Source organism: Trichosurus vulpecula, chromosome 8 (assembly GCF_011100635.1).
Source record: "Trichosurus vulpecula isolate mTriVul1 chromosome 8, mTriVul1.pri, whole genome shotgun sequence".
NCBI classification, from domain to species: Eukaryota; Metazoa; Chordata; class Mammalia; order Diprotodontia; family Phalangeridae; genus Trichosurus; species Trichosurus vulpecula.
In genome coordinates this window covers 101,857,197-101,884,482 of record NC_050580.1, presented here as the reverse complement: position 1 = coordinate 101,884,482, position 27,286 = coordinate 101,857,197, and the positions used below count along the sequence as shown (strand labels likewise).

Genomic DNA, 27,286 nt, shown 5'->3' with positions numbered 1-27,286 from the left:
CCATAAAGCTGTAGCTGTTGTTCCCCACAATCTGATTTCATTGTACTTTAAGGACTTTTTAAAACTCCCCTTTCAGATAAGTACCTTCCACTTGGTATTGTTTTGGCTTCTTTGGGTTTTTCAGTAGAGCTATATTCTTTTTGTTCCCTTACATCTTCATTCTGGGACAACTTTCGTGTCTATCTCCCCTCTCTGGCACTGTCTACCATTTTGAATCATATGTAAACATGCACTATTTATCTCCTTATCTAATAATTTGTTCTTCCTTGGTTATTACTGGTCTACAGACTTGGCAAGTATGAAAGACCATATTATTGGCCGGTGTGTGTGTGTGTGTGTGTGTGTACGTGTGTGTATGTGTGTGTGTGTGTGTGTATACATATGTGTGTGTGTGTATATATATATACATATACTATATATAGGTATGTAAATGTTCCCGCATTCCCAGTGTTTATAAAGGAGTATTATAATTGTTGTGGTTCGCACCTGAAACTAGGTATTATCCAAAGAGAACAGTGTTACTCAATGCATGGGTCAGTAACCCTCATTCCCAATATTTGGCTGAGGAAATCCTATGCTGAAATGCATCTCATGGCTCTTGTCATCTCCTTCTCACTTAAGTGGCCTAGGAGTAGTACATGAGTCCTGTTTTGGGAAGGCCCAACAAAGAAAAATGCTATAGCTGTTAGCATATTGCCTCTCCACTTATCTCTATCATCTGGTAATACGATACAGGTAGGATCAGACCAAATAAAAGGTACCTCCCAGTACTATTTTCACTTTTTTGTCCAGACGGAAAAGAGTATCTCTGGAATATATGGCACCAAAAAGAAAATGAGAAAGATACTCTCAGCAGAAGGCCAGAGAGGGCTAGTAAGCAGCAGTCTATATTTAAAAAAAAAAAAAAAGTTTGAAAACCACCACCCACTCATCAGGTGATTGGAGACTGTAGTTGTAAAAATGTGCTGGAGGCAGAAGTTCGGAAAAATCCCAGAAAGTGTTGAAAACATCTCTAAACAAGGTATTTTTCTCCTGCACCTTTCTTGCTAAAGGTCCCAATTGCTGCCAAGAAAACTAGTGAGAATGTTAGCTGCCAAATAAAAAATTTATGACAGTGTTTGGCAAAGGACTATATCGCTGCTTGTTTTCTACATTTCCACAAGGCCCTTGAAGGCAGCCTCTTTTTTCTTTTCTTTGCCCCCCCCCCTTTCCTTTTGGACACGTATACCTAACTGATCACTGTTCTGGGTCTGTTCTGTAATAACAGAGCAAACTCCAATAAAGTCGGATTAAACAGCATAACTTTTTCTCCCTTCAGTAACCTCTAAAAAGGTGATAAAAAATATTTTGAAGCATGCTTTCTGTTTAGAGTGGGGGAGGGTTTGAGAGAGGGGGATGGATCCACCATTGCTGGCTTGTTGCATTTAGTTACCCTTATAATAAAAGGAATTTCCAATTAGGAATCATATAATGGTAAGACTGTTAGGAGTTGGAGCTCATCTCATCTAACCACTTCATTTTACAAAAGAGGAAACTGAGGCTTACAGAGATGAAGTGAATTGCTAAGGGTCACATTGCAATTTAATGGCAGAGTCCAGGTTACAACCCAGACCTCTTGCCTCTCAGCCTAGTACACCCCACTGCCATCCCCAGGTATATAACTGAAATTAAAAGGATCTTTTGAATATATAGTACAGCCTTTTCAGATAGGACAACTGAATCTCCCAGAATTTAAGTGACTTGTCCAATATCGCACAGATAGTGACGGAGCTAATCTGCAATCCGGCTCTCTCACCTTTGAGTTCAATGATGTAGATAGTACAGGAAGATTCCTTAGAGTCAGGAAGATCCGAGTTCAAATACTGCTTCAAATATTTACTAGCTAGCTGGATTGCCCTAGACAAGTCACTTAACCTCTCTCAGACTCATCTATGATATGGGGATGATCATAGTACTACTACCTGGGCTATTGTGAGAATCCAATGAAATTATGTATGTGAAGTGCTTTGCAAACCTTAAATATCAACTATCATTACAATTACTATTATTGTTGTTGTGTTGTTCTCCACTCTCTGTACCTTGTACTTCCACAAATTTCTTTTATTCAGTTTGATCCAGGTGATTTTCCTAAAACACAGTCCTTATTCTGTCACCCCTCTACTCAATAAACTCCACTAGCTCCCTATTTCCCCCAGAAGCAAGTACGAAGTACTCTATTGGGTATTTAACGTCCTTCATATCCTAACCCCCTCCTACCTTTCCAGTCTTCTTACACCTTACTCCCTGAAACAGGCTCTTCCATGCAGTGACACTGGCCTCCTGGCTGTTCTATGAAAACAAGACACTCCTCTCTCAGCTCTGGGCTTTTTCTCTGGCTGTCCCCCAGGCCTAGAATGTTCTCCCTCATCTGCTCCCATCTACTCACCTCCTTGGCTTCCTTTAAGTCCCAACTTAAATTCCACCATCTACAAAAAGCCTTTTCTAACCCCCCCTTAATTCCAATGCATTCCCTTTTCTAGTTATTTCCTATTTCATCTTGTATATGTCTTGTTTTCTATATCTTTGTTAGCATGTTGTCTCCTCCATTAGATTGTAAGCTCCTTAAGTGCAGGGACATGTCTTTTGCCTCTTTTTGTATCCGCAGCATTTAGCACAGTGCCTGGCACATAGTAGGTGCTTAATAAATGTTTATTGATTAAGCATTTGCTATGGATAAAGCACTGTGCTAGACAAAGAAGAAAGCAATAAACCCCTATCCTCAAGAAACTTACATTCTGCTTCTTACTTTTCTTTAAACCAGAATGGAATTCCACCTGAAAGTTCTGCATTCGTATATCATTGGCTAATGAAATATAAAAGATTCCATTCACTAAAAGTCTTTGTGAACCTCTTAAATGTACAAACCAAATAATGGAAGGAAAATCACATACTGAAACTGACTGCTGTGCCCATATCAATTAAGTCTTTGGCCCATGTCATTAAATGTATATGTGGGTTCACAGAGTGTCTCTGGATTTAGCAAAAAAAAAAAATTTATAGCAAGTTTGAATGTTGACAATAATAATTACATTGGTTGGATGAATACCCTGAGATATTTTGCCTGTCTGAGGAAGCAAAATTATCTGTTTCTGTTTTTTCAAAACAGCTATCAGATTATGCTTTTAGCCGTTAATTAATGCTGTTTAGCCCATATTTTATCCTCTGACATATTCAAAGCCTAAACTACATGTGTCTGTAGTGGCATCTGCCAATAATTGTCCGGAACATGGTGACAGTGGGACCTGAGCACAAGTATAACTGCTTCCTGCTTTGGCTGTGGCTCGAGAGCTCATAATATTTGATGTAAAGTACGGAAGACAGACCCAGCAGTAAGCGGATTATTTCAGACAGCATTAGGAGTCCACTGAAGGAGATTAGCTCCATATCAGGCAGATAGCATAAGTAAATTAGAAACCTCCCCGATTAGTACAAGAAACCCAGATTTGTGCTTGTTTGTGATCTGCTGAAAGGCAGCGTCAATGTCATGGGTCCTCGTCTTGATTTAAGCTGAAGTGCTGGCATTCCACGTTAGCGTCTGATAGTATGGACGGGCATTATGAACAGGCTCCCTTTAGCGGCGGAGTTTTATCCATTCTGAGTTTCCATATATTGACCAATGTTTTCTTTGGCCCTAGGATAATCTCCAGAGTGTATTATAGTATTTTGTGGCAGAACTTTGTCAAATGCCTACGAATTCCTATACTCAGCCCCTTTTCTGCTTCTTCTTTTGAAATGGCCATAACATCATGCCAAAGGCATAAAAATGATGCTGATGCAACAAATCACATCGGGTGCTTTTAAAATTAATAAACCTTCCTAGTGTCAGTGTGTGAAATCCAAAATGGGTCTTGTTTGCCAACCAATATGATCCTTGTCTGCTTCACTAATGATTAGGGGCTTTGATAAGATTTCAGGTGCATTTTTGAGCCCATAGGGAAAAAAGATTAGGTGATTATATTAGTCCTCCCAGTCACTGTTGTCATCTTATTCATTTTATGCCGATCCAGAAGATACTTTACAGGTCTTACAATCTTTGCCCTACAGTGGCTTACATTCTAGTTAGACAAGGCAAAGACCATAAGCAAATCCATACCCATCAAGAAGACAAGCTGTGTTTGTCTTTATTCCATCTCATCTGCTTTGAGAATTAAAGTGGACTCTCAGCAGACTCCCATGTAGCCAGAATCCAAACTGCATAGTTCAAATAGCTAGAATTTGTTTCACAGACTAACTGATGTTTGGACTGATGACTCCAATGTTTCGCATGACCCAGAAGCTCGTTCTGAGTCATAGCAAAATGCAAATAAACTATGTTTGTTTTAGTCTTAGTGTTAACTGTATCTTATTTTCACTTCAGCAAACACTCAGGCAATGAAAAGCAGTGTGCTATACTGGAAAGAACAACACAGTATACTGGACTTGGCAACCTGATTCACATCCATTTCTCATACTTAACCAGTTCTGTGACCATGGACAAGTCACATTACCTTTTTGACTATCGACTTTCCCATCTGTAAAATGGAGATAATTATACTTGGATAAGATAGTTGTGAGGAGGACATATTATAAGCCTTCAAGGACAATGTAATTGTTTATTATTAGTAGTGGTAGTAGTATCATTATTATCATTATGATTATTAGTATATGCTACTAAATATAAGGCAATATATTAGGAGCTGGAGATATAAAGAGGATTAGATGGATTTAACTATTTTACTATGTAGATAATTAACAGGGCTATCTATCCAGCCCAAGTCTTTCTCTCCTTAGCTCCAATCTAGCACTACTAACTGCCTGTTGGACACTTCAGACTTCTAGGGATGTCTCAAATCAGATATATCTAAAACAAAATTTATTCTCTTTCCCCAAACACTCACCCTTCTTCCGGACTTGCCTATTTCCATCAGGAATACCACCATTCTTCAGGTCTCTCAAATTGGTAACCATGTTATCTTCCACTCTTCACTCTCACTCACCCCACATATCCAGTCTGTTGCTTCATCTTGCCATCGCTACCTCTACAACTTCTCTAGCATCCAGTCTCTTCTCTCTACTCACACAGTCACCATCTTAGTTCAGGCTCTTATCGTCTCTCACCTGGGAAATTGAAATGGCCTCCAAATCATTCTCCCTGCCTCAAGTCTCTCCCCACTCTGACCCTAACCTCCACACTGCTACCAAAGTGATTTTCCTCCAACACCAATCTGACCTTGTCACTCCCCTGTGCAATAGATTCCAGTGTCTCACTATTGCCTCTAATATTAAATGTAAATTCTTCTGTTTAGCTCTGAAAGCCCATGGAATAATTGTTGGTCAATATATTCATCAGAGTTCTCAGTTTTTCAAAGTTGTTTGTCTTTATAATGTTTTTAGCACATAGATTGTACTCTTAGTTCTGCTCGCTTCACTCTGCATCAGTTCATAAGAGCCTTCCCAGGTTTCTCCAAAGTCATCTCTTCTATCATTTCTTACTGCACAACAATAACCCATTACATTCTTATACCATAATTTGTTCAACCGTTTCCAGGTGATGGGTGCCCCTTTAGTTTCCAGTTCTTTGCTACTATTTTAAAAAAAGCTACTACAAATACTTTGGAACACAGAGGTCCTTTTCTGAATTATACTTTGAAAAAAGCTAGGAAGCCTGCAATGAGGGAGTAAGGAGGGATGGCATTACAGAGAGACAACTTTTGCAAGGGCATGGAGGTGGAAGGTTGTGTATGGTAAAGGAATTGGAAATGAGTTAGTTTGGCTAGATTGGGAGGTGAATAAAGAGGCCCAGATTCATAGTCCTAAAACACAAGTTGACCATGTCATTTCTCTTCTCAGAAATCTTCAGTGGTTCCCTGTTTCTGTAGGATAAAAAGCAAAATCCTCAGACTGGCATTTAAACACCGTCCACAGTCTGGCTCTCACTTACCTCTCCAATATGGTCACAGTTGGAATGAAAAAAGGGAATGGATATGGAAGATGTTATGGTGGGACATTTCATAGGACTTGGCAAGTGATTCAGTATGGGTATGAGGGTCACACATGACTCTGAGGTGGTTTTGAGTCTGGGTGATTGCAAAAATGAATAGTGGTACCCACAGCAGAAATAGGAAGAGAGTGGCATATTTGGAGTGGATTACTGATGAATTCGGTTTTATTCGTGCTAATTTTGTAGCACCTGTAGGACATGCAGGTGCAGTTATCCATCACACAGGTGGAAACATGAGACTAGAACTCAGAGGAAAGACTGCAGTTGGAGATATATGTTCTCTTGTTTGATCCTCTTCAAAACCTATGAAGTAAGTTGGGTAAGGTCGTGGTGTCTCTATTTATGTATGAGGAAATTTAAAACCATAACGGTGAATGAGATGACTAAGGTCATACAGGTAGTTAGTGTCATAAGTGAAATTTGAAACTCTCTAACAATCTTTCCACTACAGTACACTGCCTTTCCCATTCTTTAAGCATTCTGAATAAATGAGAACTTACTATATTTTTTCTCTCTGCAGCCACTCACCTACTTTTAAATTGTGTTTTAATGAAATATTTATGTTCTAACAAATATAAGCAGAAATATCTCATCTATTCTTTCTTTGGATATCTCTTTTGGAGAATTAGAACAGTAAACCCCCGAAATCCTTTAAATTATACTTACATGGATGAGAAATTGTAACAGAAAATTATAGAATTTAAAGCTGGAAGAGATTTCAGAGACCATCTAGTGCAAAAAAGCCAGAACTAAGTTGAAGAAAATAGTGCTTTTTCCTAGAGCATCAAAATTTAGAGGGCATGGACAGCTTTTATACCCTTTCAGCCATAGACAAATGACTGGACCTAGCACCTAGGTAGCAACAATAAGTTAAAACAGCTGCCACCTTGGTGAGATCTTCCCCTTCTCATTGGGGTTGTTTTCAGAGCAGTGTTCTTGTGGTCTCTGTTTCACCCCCATGGGTACTCTTCTCCCATGGAGCCTGGTATTCTCCAGTCTCTCTCAACTAAATTTGTCTTTAAAAATTAATTTGTAAATTCTTTTGATGTTGCTTGTCCCTTGCATATTTTGCTAGCTGTGCCCTAATCTGTTTTGCCAGGGGGGCCAAAGTTGTGAATCTAAATAAAAGCCAACCTCTCCCTCTAATAGGAGAGGAAATTCAGGCCTAAAGAGCTCAAGTGACTTGCCTAAGGTCACACAGCTAGGGAATTAGGAGAACCAGGACCGTGGCAGAAATCCTCTGACTCTAAGCCCACTGCTTCTGGCCATCACCCTTAGAAAACCACTGCTGTTTCTGAAGCCTCAAAGAAATGACACCCTCAGATCACTTTGGGGCCCAAACACCACCTTAGTATAAGATGACCCCACAACATTTCCGTAAAGCCCAGCTTCTCCACACATTGTAGAACGGTAATGATGACTTACTTTAATAGGGTTTTGAAAGCCCTGGATGGATGCTACCCTTTTAACTTAGGGTCTGATAGGTACGTTGCCATCCTCTCTTCTCACCAACCATTCAGGCACCAAGGAGACCTCTAATACTGGAATGTCTCCAGCCCTTGGAAAGAAAAGATATTTCTGGCCCCTTAAAAAAATGAACTGTACAAGCTGAAAAGAAAATGACTATAGCCGAGCATCTCTTGTCAGCTAATTTGATAGTTGTCTATCAGGTAAACCATTAAGTGAATACATTGATCTTTTTCTCTTCTTTTTTTGCTGTTCTGCCTTGGCTATTCCCAGGATTTCTCCGAACCAGTTCGGCAAAAATTGATTTTTATTAGTTCCACTGGCCTTGTGGAAAATTATCTCATGAACCGGTTTTTATAGGAAGACTCAAAGCACAGCACAGGTTGAAAAATAAGCCTATAGCAGTCAAAACTGTTGTCTGAAATGTCTTCAGACTGGAAGGCTGAATTTATTGCACAAAACAAGTACTAGCTATGTGGAGGTAGGTGTGCAGTCCCGCTCATTATCACTGGGAAAGGGGAACCAAAAAGCCGAGTAAAAAATTAAATTTTAATAATGCCAGTGATATTTTCTAAATCTTTCCTGACAGAAAGATTCTCATTATTTTTATCCATCTCTGAGTAGGTCCTTTTAGAGCCATCTCAGAAATGGCCTCCGCTCTGATTGTTTTCTTTTCTTTATAGTGTCTGAAAACCAAATATATACACACACAAATATGCTTTGCTATCATTCAAGGAGGGCCGTGGCCCTGGTAACAATCTAGCTAGCATTTTTGCAGAAAAATATAGAAAAATGTGGATGACTGTGGATGCCTTCAGCTTTTACAAAAGAGGTCAGCCTCGTTAAGGCAATTGTTTTAAATGCTCTGAACAAAGATCTACAACTACCCATGGGGTGAAGTAGAAGGAACATGGCCATTCCCTAGCCACAACTGTGTTATTAAATTGCCACTAATTTGGCAAGCATCACAAGCAAGTCAAGGCATGGTGAAATGAGTGATTCAGTGATTTTTGTGCTTTTTCTTGTGATGATATTTCAGTTTCGTTGTCTGATATTTGTGTAGGGAATCTGGAAGCCATATTCATTGCAGGACGGTAGCTCCACGATGACATTGGCTTGTGGTTTTCTTGGCAATCTTTTTTCAAACCTTAAATCCCAGAGAGGCAAGATGTCAGGGAGAAGAATGCTATGATTTAGGCTGCCCAAAGGCAAAAGACCCCTGGAAGGTCTGGCTGACAAGCCCTGTGCTCTGGGTATCACTGATAGGCATAACCACTTTTATTCTCTTTGTAACATCTGACCAGTTCAATCCAGCTGATGTTCCTTGGGCATTCACCCAGGGTGTAGCCATTGCCCTGAGTACTATGGTTTTGTGGGTCAGGATGGTGTTAGAACTTGGAGGACACACACTTTTTACCACAATAACAATGGCATGAGCTTACAGAGACTGTGAGGAAGTTTGGAACCAATGTAATTATCATTTTATAGTCGAGTAAACTTGGGTACCTTTGTCTTTTCCTTAGGTTGCTTAGCTAACAAAGGATTGAGACTGTACTCTGTTGTCTTTCTATCTGTCCAATACTATAGCCACTGTATCAAGAGAATTCAATTTATTAAATCCTGTGGAACACCTAGAATTTTTTTTCCCTCAAGACCTTTACCCATTGTAGTATACTTTAAAACCCATACACTTGTGCAAACACAGCATGCCAAAATTACAGAGAATTGAGTTGGAAAACCGCTCTGCAGATGCCCCAGAAATAGATTTAGAGAATATCCTTTTTCTATTATAGTCTTTCGAGTGAGGACCAGTTGATAGCTTTAGGTTAAGCTAGAATAGTTTAATGAAGTCACCAACAACAATATTTGAAGGATGTACACAACTGTTAGAGACTGAGGAAAGCAGGTGAAACATGCTACTTAATTGAAAATTATAAATATATGTTGTACCTCTTCCTCCACAAAAGGCCTACACTGACGCCACATTGTGGAGTGGAAGTGTTTCTCAAAAAGTTTTGCCAGTGGACTGTGAATTCTGGCAGGTCTTACCACGCTGTCAAGGCTCCAGGTATGTGCTCGATGACAGCCTGTCCTTCTGTTGTCCGAGATCCAGCCTAGCTAAGTTCCAAGAGACTCATTAACAGGTCAGCTATAGGGGGATGAATTTTTTTGGCCACAGTCACTCTCAAAGACTAAATTATAGAGGGTTTGAAATCCCTATCAGTGGAGGGAATGCCCACATCAACTAAATTACACATCTTTGAAGTAAATATATAAAGTTCCTTAAGCTATCACTCGCCCCAGGGGCTTTTCAACCTCCACTGAGTTGGTTTCAACTACTCAGTTCAGTTCAACAAATTATAAGCATCTACTGGGTACTGGAGAGAAACAAAGAATAAGACATTCTTTCTCACCCCGATAAGAGCTAATAAACTGGCAGCTTTTCCTAATTGCAGGACATTTTTCAGAGTTTCTATGATAGCAGAACAATACTTCCAGACTGACCATTAAAAAAAAAACAGTTTGCATCCCAAAGGAAGTGGGCAGACGCATGGATAATCCTCTTGAGTTGTCTGACTTGAGACTAAAATAAAGCACTGATATGAGTTGGTTCTGATAATGCACTGAAGACTGTATTCAAACATTGAGCTGTATTTAGCATTGTGATACAATGGAAAGAATATTCGATCTTTATTCAGAGGACCAGGGTTTGGATCTCAGCTCTGCCATTTATATAACCTGTATGACCATGGGTAAGTGACTTAAATTCTTTGGGCCTTAATTTCTTCTTCTGTAAGAGAGGTTACATTAGATGACCCCTAAGGTCCCTTCCAGGTATAAAAATGTGAACCTGAGATTATCTCGGAGTTGGAAAGGAGGATGGCAAAGGTTTTCTAGCCCAACAGGTACATAAACAAAAATCCTTTATGTCACTGACAAGTGATCATCTGGCCCCTGCTTGAGGATCTTCCATGAATCTCTTAGCAATATTAATATTGTTAATCCTATAAAACCATTGCAGACTAAAGTAAATTTTCAAAAGTGTTTATTTTAAAGAAATAACAGTACATGACAGAAGGGTAGTGCAACTTAATGGATTGAGGGTCAGCCTCGGAATCAGGAAGACCTACCTCTGACAGCTCACTGACTTTGTGACCATGAAGCTGGTCGCCTCACCTCCCAGTGCTCCAGGCACTGACTGATGAGTTGCACATTTATATCAATGGAGGAAGTTTGTATAGTAAGAATTTTCCACACTAATTAAATCATAGGTCCAGATGCCACCTCTATCCCCCAAAAAGGTAATACTTACCCATCCTTCCTAAATCCCTTTCATTATGCATGCCCTGCCATAAACTTCTTTACATTGAGTCTAAATCACTCCTGTTGCTTCTTGACAGGAAGAGCTATTAAATTTTGAGACGAGTTGTCTTTGGCAATTACTGAATCTCCTTCCCCGTGTAGGAAGGTGTGTTTGATGGTCCTCAAGGACAGGTAGAATGGGTGACATCTGGTGATACCTTATACATTAGGAGGTACTTAGTAAATATGTGATTGATTACTGGTAGCCTAATCAGTGGAATCTTTTCTAATCTGTTTCTTGTTTTCTCCTAAAATGGTATCTATTCACAAAGGCAGCTACATTTTTAAGTGCAGGTTGAAAACAAGCAAATATGATCAGTGTATTGTGGTATGGCAAAAAGAGTGTTGGGCTAAAAACAAGAAAACCTTTGTTCTTTATTTAGCTTTTTCATTATCTAGTTATGTGACTTCTCCTCTGTGGTTCTTAGTTTTCTTCCCTGAAAAATGAAGGGATTCGACTAGACAGTCTCCAAGGTCACTTCCAGTTCTAACATTCCACAAATCTATGAATCCCTGGCCCATAAGCAGCTTCCAAGATCTTTGATTGGGTCAGCCCACCAGAATTCAGCGTTGAAAGCATCCTGTGAAAAAGCTTTGTCCAAAGCCACCCTGCTCAAGTCCATCTCTAATGGCGACAGTAGCCATGGCACCTGCCTTGAAACATGATATACATATTTGGCAGTGTACGATATAATGCAGTGACACATTCCTGATCAAAACCAATCAGACTTAGGAGTGGTCTCTGACAGGTCTTCCTTGGCTGCCTTCCCAGTTTGAAAAGGTATCATCAATTCCAGCCAATAGGATGCCTCTTCTCCCCTGTTTGATGGAGCTGTTACCCCCTTGGAGAGAAAGTTCAGCCCTGCTGGGGAGGCTACTTCAACTCAAAGCCCAGATGCCAATCTGTGGGAGGGAGTATCCCGCCCAACAGAAGGAAGGGCCAGCTCAGCACCCCCAGCTTAGCTCTCCAGATGAGACACCTCAGCTTCCCTGAGCCTGAGCAGGCTTGTGACTCTTACCATTCCTGAGCTGGCATTTTCTTTTCAGCCCTCTCTGAGAGTAGTATTAGTATGTGTATTAAAAGGGCTTTACCTTTTCAAAATGCTTTATAATCTTTAATTAGTTAATCCTCCTTCCCCTGTGGGTAGGTGAGTCGGCTCATTTTATTGAGGAGGAAACTTAAATGCTGAGTGTCATGGAGTGACTTGCTCCAGGTCACACCACAGAAAATCCAGGATTATGGGCACAGAACAAATTGCCTTATTATTAGAGTGGCTATAATTATAACCTTGCTTGTTCCCTTGTTATTCTGATTTTTCCTTCCAACCCAGTAAGCTCCTAGAGGACAGGGACTAAGCATGTCTTTGTTCTGTATAAAGTGGAATTGCAGTCCGCATGGTGAGAGGGAGGGTGGGCCAATTAGCTGTCCACAAATTTGGAAAGTAGTTGGAGTTTGCCTGATGCCTTTGCCCTTCTTGCTCTGTTTCCTCTTTAGGGAGCTGAGCGTCCTCAACCAGGCTGCTCAGAGTCCCCTACTGTGGTTCCCCTTCCAGGAGGGTGGGCAGACCCCCACCCCAGCAGCATCAAAATTCCGCCCTGTTTCCCATTCCCTCAGAGCCCTAACCTAAGCTGATGAACTAATTTGAGCTAGATATTAATGACTAATTAATGGCTTAATATGTGCTATGGTAACATTTGCATTTTAACAGGTCCTTTGGTGTCATAACCCAAAGGCATGAGTAATGTGGGAATTTCTGAGATCCTCTGCCAGAGACCTTTCAGCTTCTTTCAAATCACCCACTTAGGCTGCTTCTCATTCCACCTGTGCACAAAGAAGCCCAGCTCTAGGTGGACGAATATAAGAAACAGTTTTGGACTTGGGAGTCAGAAGACTTGGACTCATGTCCCAGTTCTACTACATAATAATTATGTGACCTTTAGCAAGTCATCTGGCCTCCATATCCTGCCTATCTGACAAGATTATTATCCGCTCAGCATCAAAGGAGATAATGTACTGAATCAAATAAATAATATATGTAAAGTGCTTTGTAAACTTTAAACTGCTATATAAATGATAGCCTCAATGTTATTATTATTGAAGTTATACATAAGATGGAAAACTCTCCATTTGCTGCCAAGCATTTATTTTGTGCCTTCTGTGTGCCAAACTCTGCGCTTGGGAGATAAAGACCCAAAAACGCAGTCTTTCTCAAAGCTTTTAGAGATGACAATAGACCTTCAGAGGTAAAAGGAAACCTAAAGAGCAACTTCTCCCACTTCCTTAAGTTTGAGGGGAGGATTGAGGCCCAAAAGAATCAAGCATTTACCCAAGGTCACCACACAACTAGGAAGTGGCAGTCCCAGATCTGGAAGTCAGATCTCCAGGCTGAAAGGCCAAGATTTTTTCCCACTGTCACTTCATAGGAAAGAACCCCACTGGGTCTGAAGATGCAAGTCTATACGAAAATACCAGACATAATCAGAGATAAAATTAAGCCGTAATAACCACTATGTCAGGTCCAGGAACCCCTCTCATTAGTACTCATATATATGTACCTGGCAAGAGTGAACATCGTATAATCTAAAAGTAAACTATTGTGTTCATTTTCATCTTGGGTCTCAGTTGACTAAATCTAAAGGACTTCATTCTATCCACAACATCTCATTGATTTTAGTGATTGCTTTGTGAACAGCCCCAGCTAAACCATAAAGTCACGCAAGATCTTGGAAACATGTTTGCAGTTAGTGCGCATTGGAATCAGCTCAGCAGTTGTGCTGAAGCCATAATGATGCCTTGCTTTGAAAATCCTCCTTTGAAATCAATGTGTAAATCTGATTGATGGTGGATACACTAATGCACATTGTTGAGTTTGTTTGGAACCTAGATATTGTTTCTTTTCAGGTAAAGCACCCAGAGAGGACTGTGTACTGACTCTTTTGCCCCAAAGCTTATAACCTATCCCCAGGATTGCTCATTTTCATGATAATCACTACGGTGCTGCCAGACCCTAAATGGCAAGCCATCATTATTCAATGCTGGTCAGTCAGGCAGGAAGGCATGTACAAGACATCGCGTTGAACCTGCATAGATGTCGTGCACTCTGCAGCTAATGAATGCAAGCTTGTAAAAGGGTTTAGACACTGCTGGCATCCTTAATGTAAGCTTGATAATAAGCTTCTGCTGAAATAGCTTCTTGTCTACAAGTAGCATTTCTAACTCACCAAGCAAAGTACGGTGCAGGCTTTGTTCACAGATATTTGGGCGAGTAGACAAATAGAGGCTACCATCTCAGTAGGGCTTCCAAGCTAGAGGAGTGTGTATATTCAGAGAGGGGACTTGATTTGGAAGCCAGGGGACATGCAGGAGGGGGTGATTTGCTGAAAGTGAATGAATGTCCAAGTACCTGGTTTATCAGTGCACAGATGCCTCTGAGGGCAGCTTCGGACACTCTGCTGTCAAAGGTTAGGTGTTATGACCAAACATGCCAGGGAAGAGGGTCAAGGCTTTTCAAACGAAGAGTGGCCATCCTTGTTTGCAAAGACAAAAAAGGAAAGGTATCAGCTCCTGCCAGACTTGGAAAAAGTAATGAACTCAAAATTAGAAAGAACCTTGTGATTGGCTGGTTCTTGGCCCTTTAAGATGAGTGGGACTCCCAGAGGCAGAGGGGGTAGGTAACCACTGCTACAGCTTCTTCTTCACTGCTGAACTTCCCAAACCAGAGCAGGTCTCCTAGAGTGCTTTCTTCCAGCAACATGAGCCTGTTTTTCAGGCGGGGAAGAGAGTATAGCAATGAAAAGATTAGCCTCTTCCTCAGTTCCACACGGAGATCAGTATTTTCCACAGGACTCACTGAGTGCAGCCTCAAAGTAAATGGTTAATTCATCTTGTATCAACAGCACTGTGATTCATAATGTAAACTTGAAGAATCCTTGATGTTTCAGTCACACATTCCTTTTAATTTGACTCTGCGTTCTTTTAAAGCTACAGTGAGCTAACTTAATAGAATGCAACATGCAAATGCACCAATTTTTGCCTTGAGGCAGTTTAGCCTGGCTGTTTCAATGGGTGTCTTCTTTCAAGTGTATATTCTTTCTTAAATTATTTACTTGGTAAACACACTTTGCATTTTCAAAGTGGGGGTAGGTTGGAGCTCCTCTTTCAGAATATCTGGTTGAATTTCAGGTCCTTCCTCTCTCCCCCAGGTTAGAAACTCAGTTATTTTGGATTTTCCTCCTCAGACTTTCACTTTCTCATAAGCGAGGGAAGCCCCCTTTTTAGCCTCCCCACTCTAGATTCCTTTCTGCTTTGCCTACAGCAATACCCACTGGCAGTGTCTGGCTGTGACTGTACTGTGGGCTTTGTTACAGATGGGCCCTGCCAATGCCAACCATTGTTCCAGACTCCAAGCTGGCCTGACTGTTCTTTCTCTTTCAGGGTCCTTCAATTCTCAGTTTTGCTTTCTTCAGAAGGGCTACTCCCAGCTAAACTCTTAAGATCAAAGGTCATCTTGGAGGACAACTCTGACCAGAATCAAAATTCCATCATTCACCTCTCTGCTTTAACTCCTGGTCTTTTCTTGACATTCCAGAATGTCCACGTGTTTGCCAGTCTTTAGTTTAAAAGTAAATATCCCCTCCCCCTACTTTTAAAAAAATGATTATTTTTCCTGGTTTTGAGTAATACACTATATTTCATCTAATCTAGATAGCATCCCAATTAATTTCATTCATCTTTCTATGACTTAATTTATTCTTTTTTAATATGGTCTTCTTTTAGAACCATAAAATGTTTTTGAAGCAACCTAGAGGTCATCTAGTCATCTACTTTTAAGGCCCAGTTCAATCAAATGCCACTCCTTCCATCATTCCTTCCCTATTGCCTAAGTTGGTGAAAACCTTCATCTCGGCCCCTCGCATAGGCACTCCTTGTTTTATTTCTCTCTAATGAACTTATCATGTAACGCTTTGTATGCTTATATTTTATGTCACTGAGAAGACTCTAGGTTGCATAAAGTCAAGGGACTAACCCAAGCCTTTTATCTTATACCCGTCCCCACCACCACTGTCACCTTGCAGGGACTCTCACCACAACAGGTGCTTAATAAATGTTTGGATAAATGAATGAATCCAGTCTAACCTTCTCACTTTACAGATGAGGAAACCAAGGTTTAGAAAAGTAAATTGAAGTGGCTTGCTCCAGCTCAAATGTGTAGTAAGCAATGGAGCTAGGCAGTACTTGAACCCAAGTACACTGACTCATGTAGTGCAGATTCCCTTCTCCCTTACAGATTCCTAAAAAGTAAACTTCAAAGTGTATATCATATCAAGATTTCTCTAACAAACTATTTTATCCATCAATGACACTGGAGTTGGTATATTTGGACTCTTTACATCACGGAACTTAATGTGCTGATTGAGGGAAGGAAGGAGGGAAGAAGAGAGGAAAGGAGGAAGAAAGGAAGGAAGGAAAGAAAGAAAAGGATTAAGGAATGAAGGAAGAGAGGAAAGGAGAAAGGAAAGCAAGAAGGAAAGGACAGAAGGAAGAGAGGGAGGAAAGGAAGAAGGAAGGAAAGGAGAATAGAAAAAGAAAAGGGAAAGAAAGGGAAAGGGTACCTGGACTAGATGATGTATACACAGAAAAGGCTGGTACAAGAGACAACTGCCTTCCTAGCCTGGAAGCTCCTTGAAAGGATGAACTAGTTTTCATTTTTGCCTCTGATTTCCTAATGCTTAGTACAGTGGTTTGTACACAGTAGGCAAATGCTTGAACTTAATTGACATTACTTTGAAGGCATTAAGGAATAAATTTCCAAGATGTTTTAGAAGTATAGATTTAAAGCTGGTAGGGACCCTAGTGTCTATCTTCCTCATTTCAGCCATGATGAAATTGAGGCACTGAGAAGTTGTGACATGCACAAATAGCCCAGGCAGTAAGTGAGCATCAGATGTGGCATTCCAACCTGCTAACTTCCAAGCCAGTGTACTATGCTGCTTCTTTATCTGAAAGAAAGGACAGTGCCAAAAGGTTAGATGAAATTCTTTAACATTGCCCCAAAGTTCATCAAAACATCAATACTAATCTATATGCCTATTTCCTCCATTCTACAGAATCATTTTGAGGCTCCTTTATACCACATCAAGGTCATCGTTAGTGACAATATCAGAAGGGTACAGGAAAGCCTTCGCAAATTCTATTCTACAGCATACCACATCTTTGCAGTCATACTCATGACTTAAGAATGAGGAAAATATAGGATCTGACTGTGCTTATCATTTTGGGGGGATTGGATTTTGTTTTGTTTCATTTCAACATTTCATTTTGGTAGAGCAGAAAGCTACCACAAAGACTTTCCTCCAGCAAGGGGTCTTTCATACCATATGGTTAGGACCATAACAGATTCCTTGATGGACACAACAACAGAGTTAACTTAGTTTAATACTTCTCTGATTATTAACACCAAGTGAGACATAAAGCAGAGAGACCGATGGTCCTTCAAAAATATTTGCTACTGCCTAAAAATTAACTAGGTTAGAGTCCAGAGAAGGGAATCTCTACATGTAGAGATAATCAAGATACTGCTGTTTGCTATGACATTGTGTTCACTGCATCGAGCCCTGGAACATTTTAGTGCTTCCTATAAATAAGAACCATAATCACTTAAGAGCTTGACCAATGTAGCTACACCAAAAAAAAAAAAAAGAATAAATGGATATCTACTGTCCAAATTATGAGATACAGTTGAATGGAAAGCCCATAGGGCTGGTCTATCACTACATCTATCTTGAATAGACACTGCAAATGGACAATAACCTGAGCCCATAACTGAATAAGAGAAACATAGCCTACTAGACTGCATCTGGTAAATAGTGTAGGACTTTGCAAACTTCTCCCTAAAACAAAATCTAATCATTCTTAACACCCAAGGCTCTTCCACTGATGCTCTATGACTTGTTTTTCAGTTGTGTTCAATTTTTTGTGACCCCACGGACCAACCGTCCATGGAATTTTCTTGGAAAAGATACTGGAGCACTTTGCCATTTCCTTCTCCACCTTTATGCAGACAGAGGTTAAGTGACTTGCCCAAGGTCACACAGCTAACAAGAGTCTGAAGTCAAATTTGAACTCTAGTCTTTCCGACTCCAGGCCCAGCACTTTATCTACTACACCACCTAGCTTCTCCACTGTGCCACCTAGCTGATCTATGACTGCAAGTCATAAATTAGAATGGTTTCCAAGGAGACAAAATTTTGGGTCACTAAAAGAGCAATGGGGAGATGCACTATAAATAAGCAGCAGCATATTGCCAGTTGTGCATAAAAGTAAAAGGTGTCACCTAAGAAATCTATGACCAGGGGGGCAGTTAGGTGGCTCAATGAGTAGAGCACCAACCCTGGAGTCAGGAGGACTTGAGTTCAAATGTGGCCTCAGGCACTTGACACACTTACTAGCTGTGTGACCTTGGATATGTCACTTAACCCCAATTGCCTTGCCTTCCCCCCTCAAAAAATTTTTGGAAAAAAAAAAATCTATGACCAGGGAAAAAAGTAGGCCCATTATGTAACAAGAGGTAACAAGTAGACAGCCCACATTCTGCAGTAATACCTGTGTAACATCAAGGGACCCAGAAAAAGCCCTCTGGTGTGTTGGACGAACCCCCTGTAATGGACTTATGGAAGGACATGGACAAGAGATGCATAGGATGAGAAGGCATGAGTGGGCCATGACCATTTACCAAATCATAGAAGGAGAGTGATCTGTCAGTGGAGGAAGTAACTATGCTGACAAAAATCACAGACCCATGAAGTATGTATGTGTATGTATATGTACATATATATTTAAATGTCCTCTGCTCTTTCTTTAGTAGTACTCATTGACAGGTATGTGGTTTCATCCTGGGTTCTGTTGTCTCGTTGTGAGACTCTGAAAGATAGAGACAGAATAATTTTCAGATCAGGTGTGCCCTAAATGAATTAAACACATGAAACTTTAGGAGAGCTTCCTGGATGGAATCTTCTTTGGGGCTGGAAATGAGGATACCCAATTAAACAGGCTAGGAAAGAACTGAGGATGTAAGCATTCCTATGCATGCATTTTTTCTAAACATGCCTTAGATTAAACAAGTTTTCCCCACAGTTAATCCTGTGTAAATTAGCATCATGGATGCCTTGAGGCCTTCAACCCACAAATAAAATGGTTGTCAACCAAACTATACAAGAGGCCTATTACCGTATGTTACTTAGGGCAGAATTTTAAAGAGTTTTCATGCTTCTAATCTCGTTTACTGCTGAGTTCCAATTTTGCCGATTGCCTTTGCAAGCTGGCCACACGGTAACTTTCTGGAAAAACAGAGACTAAGGGGAATAGTGTGTTCCCAAGCCTATTCTCAGGAGATACATGCAGCAAAGAAGAAAAGAGAATTCCAGTCCCGGTGAAAATTTAAACCGCCAAACATGCATGAACCAGTATCTATAAAAGCAGATTCCCTTTGCTATGGCATTAAGTATTTTTATTGAAAGAATCCCCTATACCTTCCTTTGGCTGAGTAAATATGTCCTGTTAAGTCTGAATTAGCTGTCATCGCAAAGAATTAATGTCTTGGCGTAGCCTTTCTAGTGGGGAAGGGAGAAATAAACGAGACAGATCTTGGCTGAGCTTTAAGTGATAAATGAGGACAAAACAGGCCATTCATCTCCTGCGAGGAGAGTGGACACAAGCACTAAAGCAGTTTTGCGGAAGACGTGTCAGCAAATGTGATCATTTTGTAACCTGTCAGGAGGATAGAGAGCTAGTCCTTTTAGAGTGTCACAAGGGAGTGTGTTTGTCTGATGTGACAGTTTTCTTCCATCCGTTTACTTGGGTGGGGGGGGTGAGGGGTGGAATTGTCGTGGGGGAGGCAGAGGTGGAAAGGGGGGAGTTGAACTTGGATAAAATTGCATTTTAATTTATTGCTACACACAACACATTCATTCATCCAGAATCTATGCAGAGTTTTGAATCTATATAAGCAGATATATTTATGGACTGCTTGGAAAAAGTCTGTCTTCCATAAATTGGAGGATTTATTTAGACTCCAAGTGGAAACTCCACATTCAAAATACTGTATCTAGAAAAGGGCAGGGGTGTGTGTGTGTGTGTGCATGTGTGCGTGTGTGTGTGTGTGTGTGTGTGTGTGTGTGTGTGTGTGTGTGTGTGTAAGAGAGACAGACGAGAAAGAGGTTTAAATAGCTACTTTTCTTTAGATTTCTTTGAGGTTCTGTGAGAGTACACCAGACTATGTGTGACCCAAGTTCCCTCTATCTTAAGGAAACATTGTGATACAGGGATCCTTTTCCAAGAACCAAACAGCAAATTATGAAATAAGTTCATCAGAAGCTTTCTCCAGGAATATTGGGGATGTTCGTCTCTATTCATCCAGATTTAGATTGTCTCTATTAGCCGATCTTTGTTCAATAGTGTCTCGACTGATTTCTATTTAGCAGTCATAGGGATGAAGGTTTTCCCAACAAATGGTGAATGATACCAAGCTTTTGGACTTCCAGCATCTTTTTTTTATTATTTCTCATTTCCATCTTTTTGCTACTGAGCAAATGTAACATTCCCTTGCAGCATAATGGAATGTGTGTGACACTCCAGTGACAGATGAGGCTTTTACAACATCAGCTTCGCAGTTTGACACTTGCTTCTTTATCCCTATCCTTTTTTTCCCCAGCTCCCTTTTATACTTTTCCCTGGGTATTTTTGTACAGGTAAGTACCTCCCTGACATGTGATTCCTTGGAATCTTGTACCTTAATAAGAAACGCCGCTAAAAAATGAGCCTTGTCTCACATATTAGATTAAAAAGAGAAGATGATGTGGGTCCCTTGATCACTTAAGAGATTATATTGCAGTCAGATCCCAGAAAAGTTTTTGCATTACTTAGCTTGCAGCAAGTGTTTCTGAGTGTCATGGTTGTAGCTGCTCACTTGATGCAGCATGGAAATCATTATGAAGTTATTCATTTGGATTGTAATTTGTGAAGTCCCCAAACTGCAGACTTCAGGAACCACCACCCTCCCCCAACCCCAGCCCCCCCCCACACACATACACGTATCCCTTTTATGGGTACCTAGGGACCAATTTTCCCCTCACTGTTTGATTAGACAAGTTTGTCTTTTATGTGTGGCTTGGCAAATGTTGTTGTAGTGTCTGTGATTGATTTTCCTCTTCCCTTTCTTTACTTTTTTCTAGGATTATCCAAAACCGCATTTTGGTGGTTATCCTGGCAATCATCGTGGTCTTCACCATCCTGACGGCTATTTTTATTTCTGTCAAAGGACACTGATGTATCTGCTCTTCCCTGATATACAGCACCACACGCCTTGTTCTGAGTAATTAAGACAAAGTGGTCACATGAATCATCCCTTTGCACTGACAGGCCCGAGTGCCCCCTTCTCCTCCCCCACTCTCGCCACTGTTCAACTTCGGTGCAAGGAGTGTAAAAGATGTTTTCTATTCTTGATTGCGTGTGGGGTAATTTCCCCTCCTGCTGATATCTTCACAGAGATATTTTTTTGGGAAGCTTAGAATTTGACTTGAAAATTTCACTGAGCGATCAGAATAGTATTTGTTAAATTCTTTCTCCAGCCCATGAAAACAGAAAGGGCCAGGTTGTTGGGGGGGGAAAGGGGGGAGGTGCTATTAGGGGAATAGGGGGAGAAGAAGGGGAAGAGATATGAGTTATTTAATGCTTCTGTCAGCTTGTGTTGGGTGTCAGACTGTTTGTCACACCCCTTGTCATATATATATATGCCTTTCTGTGGTGTCCAAATGTACAAGTTAAGAAGAAACCAGGTGATGAAGAAAGAAAGTGAGTTTCTCCCAAGAACCAACCCAGTTCATGAGCAGGGAGAAAAAAAAAAGGAGCAAACCTCTCTGGCTTAATTGTAAAGGAGGCTGTGGAATGTGGACCATGTAGTAAATTGACCTACAGTTTTCCCCATTTTTCTATTGAATATATTTTTACTAAAATTGCCTAATATCCACTTTTTACAATTTTCATTACTGGCTGTGAGAAGTGTTTCTTTGCTCTGTAAGAGCTCAGACTTCCTCATATTTACTAGCAAGATGAGGCCTTGCACAACATTTAATTGTGACCTGGGCATTCCAGACCAATTTAATCATCTCTCCATCCTTCCAGTTTTAGTATTTGTGCTGCCAAACGCAGCCCCTAGTATAAGTAAAAGGTCTGACAAGGTTCTCTCCATATCCATTTCCGTATGTAAAGAGAACATGAATATTTCAGTAAGAGGGAGAACATGACTCCATTAGTGTGAAATTTCAAATGTTATTATAAATATGATGATGTTCTGTAGTAAGAGAGACTTGAATAAACTTTATCTGAAACATCCACTAACCTCCTTGCAAACAGTGAGTTACAGTGGAATACAAAAAAGGAGGGGGGTGCAGGGGTTAGGGAGAGGCTGTTAACTGGTGCTTTGACTAACCAATATTCTCAAAACCTCCCTGAGTTGGATATTTGTTCAAACCTGTAATTTGATTTGTGATTTTGAGTCTCTTTTTCTAAAGTACTGAGTAGAAATGAGTTCATTTGTAATCAGGCTTAAAGTTGTTCAAGCAAAAACTGTGAGGTCGGTTGATTGTTTTTTTTCCCAGCCACAAAGCAAAAGGTGTTTTTATTACAGTTTCCTAGGCTGCTCCAAGTTCTAGGGCAGCCTTTGAATATAATTGGAAGCTTCAGAGTCTTCAAAATCAAACCTGTTGTCTCTCATAAAAATGTTTAATAACTTGTATGCCTGGCCAGCAATCACCTGGCTGGAACATTTGCCTTCTTTTTTTCCAAACCAACTCAGAAGAGAACTATTACAGTTCAGAAAGAAAATGCAGGGGTGCAAGAATGGTGAAATTCACCAGAGAAATGGTACTTATCTAAGCAGGTTAGGGCATGCATGTGTTCCGATAAATCATTTAGTATTGTGTAAATAAAGCTGCAGCCTTTTCTTTGGAATGATGGTGAGGGAATAAGATGGAGTGAAGTGGGACCTGGAGAAGGAATGGGAGCCTGTGTTAATTTTCCTATCAGCTTTAGGAATCCATCTGGTCATGAATCTTTTATTCAGATAACAAAAATCTGTAAGCACTAAAAACATTGCAGAAATCATTTTCTAAAACCATTCCTTCCTGTTTGGGAGCACTAGTAGCATGACTGTAATAGAACGTCCCCTCTAGTGTTTGTTCAGATCTGTTGATCTTAGTTAAAGTATACATCTAGTTATCTAGTTACCTAATCATGCTCCGGTACCCAGCAGTGGCTTCTGGGGTCCACCAAGTGAGCGTAATCAATTTTATAATTCAGACTTTTCAGCTCTAAAATATCTTACTTAAACCTACGGTTCATGTTGAAGTCATTGCTGGGCGAGAAGGGGAATAAACAGAAAGCTAACTTTTCAAGGACTAGTTGGTTTGTTTTTTCCACAGGTATTAGCCCTTCATCAGTTGTTGCCCTTTGCCCATGTTGCTGTCAGTACGTACTGTTGCCCAAATTTCATTTCTGCACTTTGGGATTGGGGTATCAAAGTTGAACAGACACGCCTCACCAGCTCCACTTTCCTCTACTTCTGTAATGACCCCCTGTGGTAAGGCAAGCCCATTCGTCTCTAGAGAGAGTTGGGAGGAAGTAGGTTTGGAGGATCCCTTGAACTCCCCCAACATGACCCCTGAGTAGATGTTGGAAAAATTGAGAAAGAAAGTACCCCCCAGAGGACATATTCCCTCACCTCCCACCCCTCCTCGGATTCGGGTATTCCCACATTTGCCGGAAGTAGCTTGTCAAATTTGAAGCAGGTCTTGGATCTGTGAATGATTCTAAGTACTTACAAATGTAAGCCTCAAAGAGTCGAATGTTTCTAATGTCGGTTGCCTTTGTTGGAAATGATGCATGGGAGAAGGGGGGGGGGGCGGTATATTACTGTGTAAAATTCATGCAGACTAAACCGTTTCCCTGACAGAATAAATAAAACGCTGTTACCCTGATCCAAAATCAAAAGCAATTTAATTAAAGACGCTTAAGTTTTAAAGAGTTTTAAATGCTCCACATTGAGGGAAAATATCTGAAAATGCAGCGGGCCTGACGTCAGTTCCCATCCCGGGGCTGGAAGGCCATTTGCTATTCTGTTTAAGGCAGGCTGGATTGTCTTATTTTGGAACTAGCTTGGTGGGGGGTTTGCTTTGCTCCTGCTTCTGAGCCCCGAGCTTCAAAGGCAGAAATTAATGGTGAACAAAATTGTGCAGCTCTGACCATCCCATGCGGGGCAAACCCATTGAGGGTTATCATTAAGTAAAGAAATAAAGAGGAAGAAACCCTGCCCGGTCCAAAAAACCTCATCAGATAATGACCTCAGTGATTGGGTTTTCATTACCAAACAGCATCCAAAGATTGCCTGCCCCATGGAAAAAAAAAAAAGGAAAGAAAAAAGAAAGAAAGAAACAGAAACTGTCTTCTCTCTCTCTCTCTCTCTCTCCCTCTCTCTCTTTCTCTTTTTTTTTTTTTGCACATCTTTTCTTTAAAACTGTCAGATCATTTCAGTATTTCAAATCCGAGGAAAACAGCCTGCCTGCTGCTGTATTTGAAGTTGTAATGGTGTCAAAAAGTCACGACTGACTGACAGCCGTCAGTCCCAGAGGAGCTCATTAAATCATAAAAACTTGACAAGGAAATAATTGCGCATCACCGGCAACTTGGCGCCTGTTTAGACGTTTTTATTTTCTTTCATTATTAGTCCCCACCATTACGTTCATTAACAAATTGCATTAAACAACTGTTAAGGGCTAATGATTTGTTTATCGCGGTTTTTTTATTATTATTATTTAAACATTAGCTGTGTCATGTGGTACCTCGGCAGCCTCTTGCTATCATCTGACTGAATATTTTTTTTTCCACTCAGAGCTCTGGGTACTGTTGGAATATGGAATAGATTATTCATTACCCTCCTCTTTGCCACTGATTTGGTTTCATGTAGCGTCTTCCACAGAGAAAGATGAAAACTTGTCAAAAATAGGTTATATCTTATTCGAAGGGGCAGCAATAGCAGCAGGTACAGGCACACTTTAATATTTAATTAAGGTGGATGTTAACCCCTTTAAATGACTTTAGCTGTAAGTTAGATTCAAGTGCAAGAGAGGAAAATAATTGTTCTTAATTTGCAACCTGTATAGCAGGCATCCTTCATGGAGTTGGGGAGGAAATTTGCAGCCTGATTTTAAATAATGAAATTTCCCGTCATTTCACATGCGCCCATTTCCTGACATAGTTGTGAATTAACCACTTTCATCCGGGTCCAGACCATAATTTCCTTGTCTTTCTGTTTCGGAGGACTAGCCTAGGAGGGGGCCTTGAATGCTGCTCTCTGGCCATCGTTTCCCAGGAGAAAGAAAGAGTTAGGTGTGAAAACCCGGGCCAGTGTTGCTGACTGCAGCATGAGCTGGTTTGCAGAGAAATGTGGTGGTTCCACACAGCCTTGTTGCTCAACTGTCTGCCGCTCTGCCCGAACATGTATTTAGAGCAACATGGTCTAAAATGAAGTAAGTGCTGAAATCTGAAAGGCAGGCTTTTGTTTGGAAGGCTGTCTGGGGCCAGGCGTGATGGGAGGGTGTCTCTGTGTAGTCGACCATAGCTGATTGCAAATAATGTTTCAATCACGGGTAACAGGAGCAATGCTTTTCTGAGTTTGACCTTTTGGCCATTTTTTGACTATGACTCGCTATCAGCGAATTGATCTGCCTTTCAGCAGGTGCTATACTTTTGGGGGGCCTAAGAATAAAAAGCTGTGTCATGGTAAATCAGAGAACAATTTATGTTCAAAGGCCAAGGCATTCTTCTGGCTGCTGCAACTTACCGAAAGGGGGAGGGAGGGGTGGGAGAAGGAGGAGAGCCACGGTCTAGTGGGATCTGATGCATCGAAAGATTTCGTGTACTTCACCAACTCGGCCCACTCATGCTCCAGGGATCTGACCCAAAGGACCCAATACGTTGACAATTCATGAGCAGAGCTGTGCCACCCCCAGGGATGTCAGGCGGCGTCAGAGTAGCAAAAGGAGATGCTGTATATGTCGGGTATTGAACATCAGACTGGAAGGCAGGAGATCTGGGTTCTAGTCCCAGCCCTGTTACTACTAGTTAATTGTATAACCTGGAAAGGCATTCTCTTCTCTGTTTCCTTTTCTGTAAAATGAGTTAAACTAGATAATCTCTTAAGTCCTTTCCAGAAGGAAGAGTCTATGATTCTATTTGATGCTTCTCCACAACCCTTAACTTTTTTGGAACCCTTCCCATGCCAATACTAACTCAGACCATAGGAACATAAGCTACAACAAGAGGAGAGAAGACAGCAGACAGAACTAAGATTAACTAAGGGACATTTTTTGCTTCCCATGCTGGAAAAAGGTACAAATGCATCAGTCACACCCATGATGGAACTAGCTGCAAACATTACCCATTCCCAAGACCTTAATCTCTGCCACTATCTGGACAATAAAGGAGCCCTGGAGGCATAAGATGGTCATGTAAATGCTACTCACCTTGAATTGAATAGCTCATTTTATTAGAAATAGCATGCATCGATATATCAAGGAGCTATGATGAGTTAATGTGGGAAACTCCTTCATTCTCCATCTTAATCCAAGTATTACACCTATAACTTGGCCAGTTAGTCTTAGAATGTCGCCTTACCTATGGTCACACAGTCAATCAACAAACATTCATTAAGCACCTACTATGTGCCAGGCAAAGATGGATTCAAATACAAAAAATAAACCAGTCCCTACTCTTCTAGAGAAACTAGTAGCAAGGCAGAATTTGGACCCAGGCCTTATGACTCCTAGGATGGCCCTCCATCCACTTCACCACACTGACCCTCATGAGAAATAACACTCAAGTTATAATCCCCATCCTTTGTATACAAAGATACACAGAGTCACCATCCATAAGATGCATACTTTAATCTATGGATTGTATGGTTGACTCTGTGCAGAGCAGTCTATGCTCTCTCACTCAGTGATCCTCCATTAGGGCATTTACATGCCTGGAGGCTGGCATGAGGGAGGGTAGAGGATATGTTGCATTCTATGGCCTCACATAATCAGCCTCTAACCTCCTGAGCTAATGTGCCACATCGAGTGGTACTGACAGGGCTGGAGATTATAGTCTTGTTTTCAATGAGGCTGAAGTATATAGTCTTGTTTTTATTATTTTGTTACCTGTATAGCATGTTAGGCACTGTAAAAAAAGAAGTGCCTGACCCTCCAGCAGCTAAGGTAATGTTCATCTTGTGGTTATAAAGATTTCAGATGAGACTTCCTCTGTTTAAAAATGGGTCAGTCTATTGAGTAGCGGCAGGCAGCTGTTTTCAGCAAAGTTCTCAGATAAGACGCTGCAGCTAT

General features: G+C 40.8%; 1 protein-coding gene across 4 annotated transcripts in view; it reads left to right on the top strand.

Annotated features, from left to right (window-relative positions):
* Positions 1–23,881, top strand: part of VTI1A (vesicle transport through interaction with t-SNAREs 1A) — a 412,420-nt gene extending 388,539 nt beyond the window's left edge. For all 4 annotated transcript variants that reach the window (XM_036735997.1, XM_036736000.1, XM_036735999.1 and 1 more), the window contains one exon: positions 21,080–23,881. In XM_036735997.1, coding sequence (XP_036591892.1) covers positions 21,080–21,173 — 94 coding nt within the window. In that variant the 3' untranslated portion in view covers positions 21,174–23,881. The remainder of the gene's footprint in view (positions 1–21,079) is intronic.
* The last annotated feature ends 3,405 nt before the right edge of the window (positions 23,882–27,286 follow it).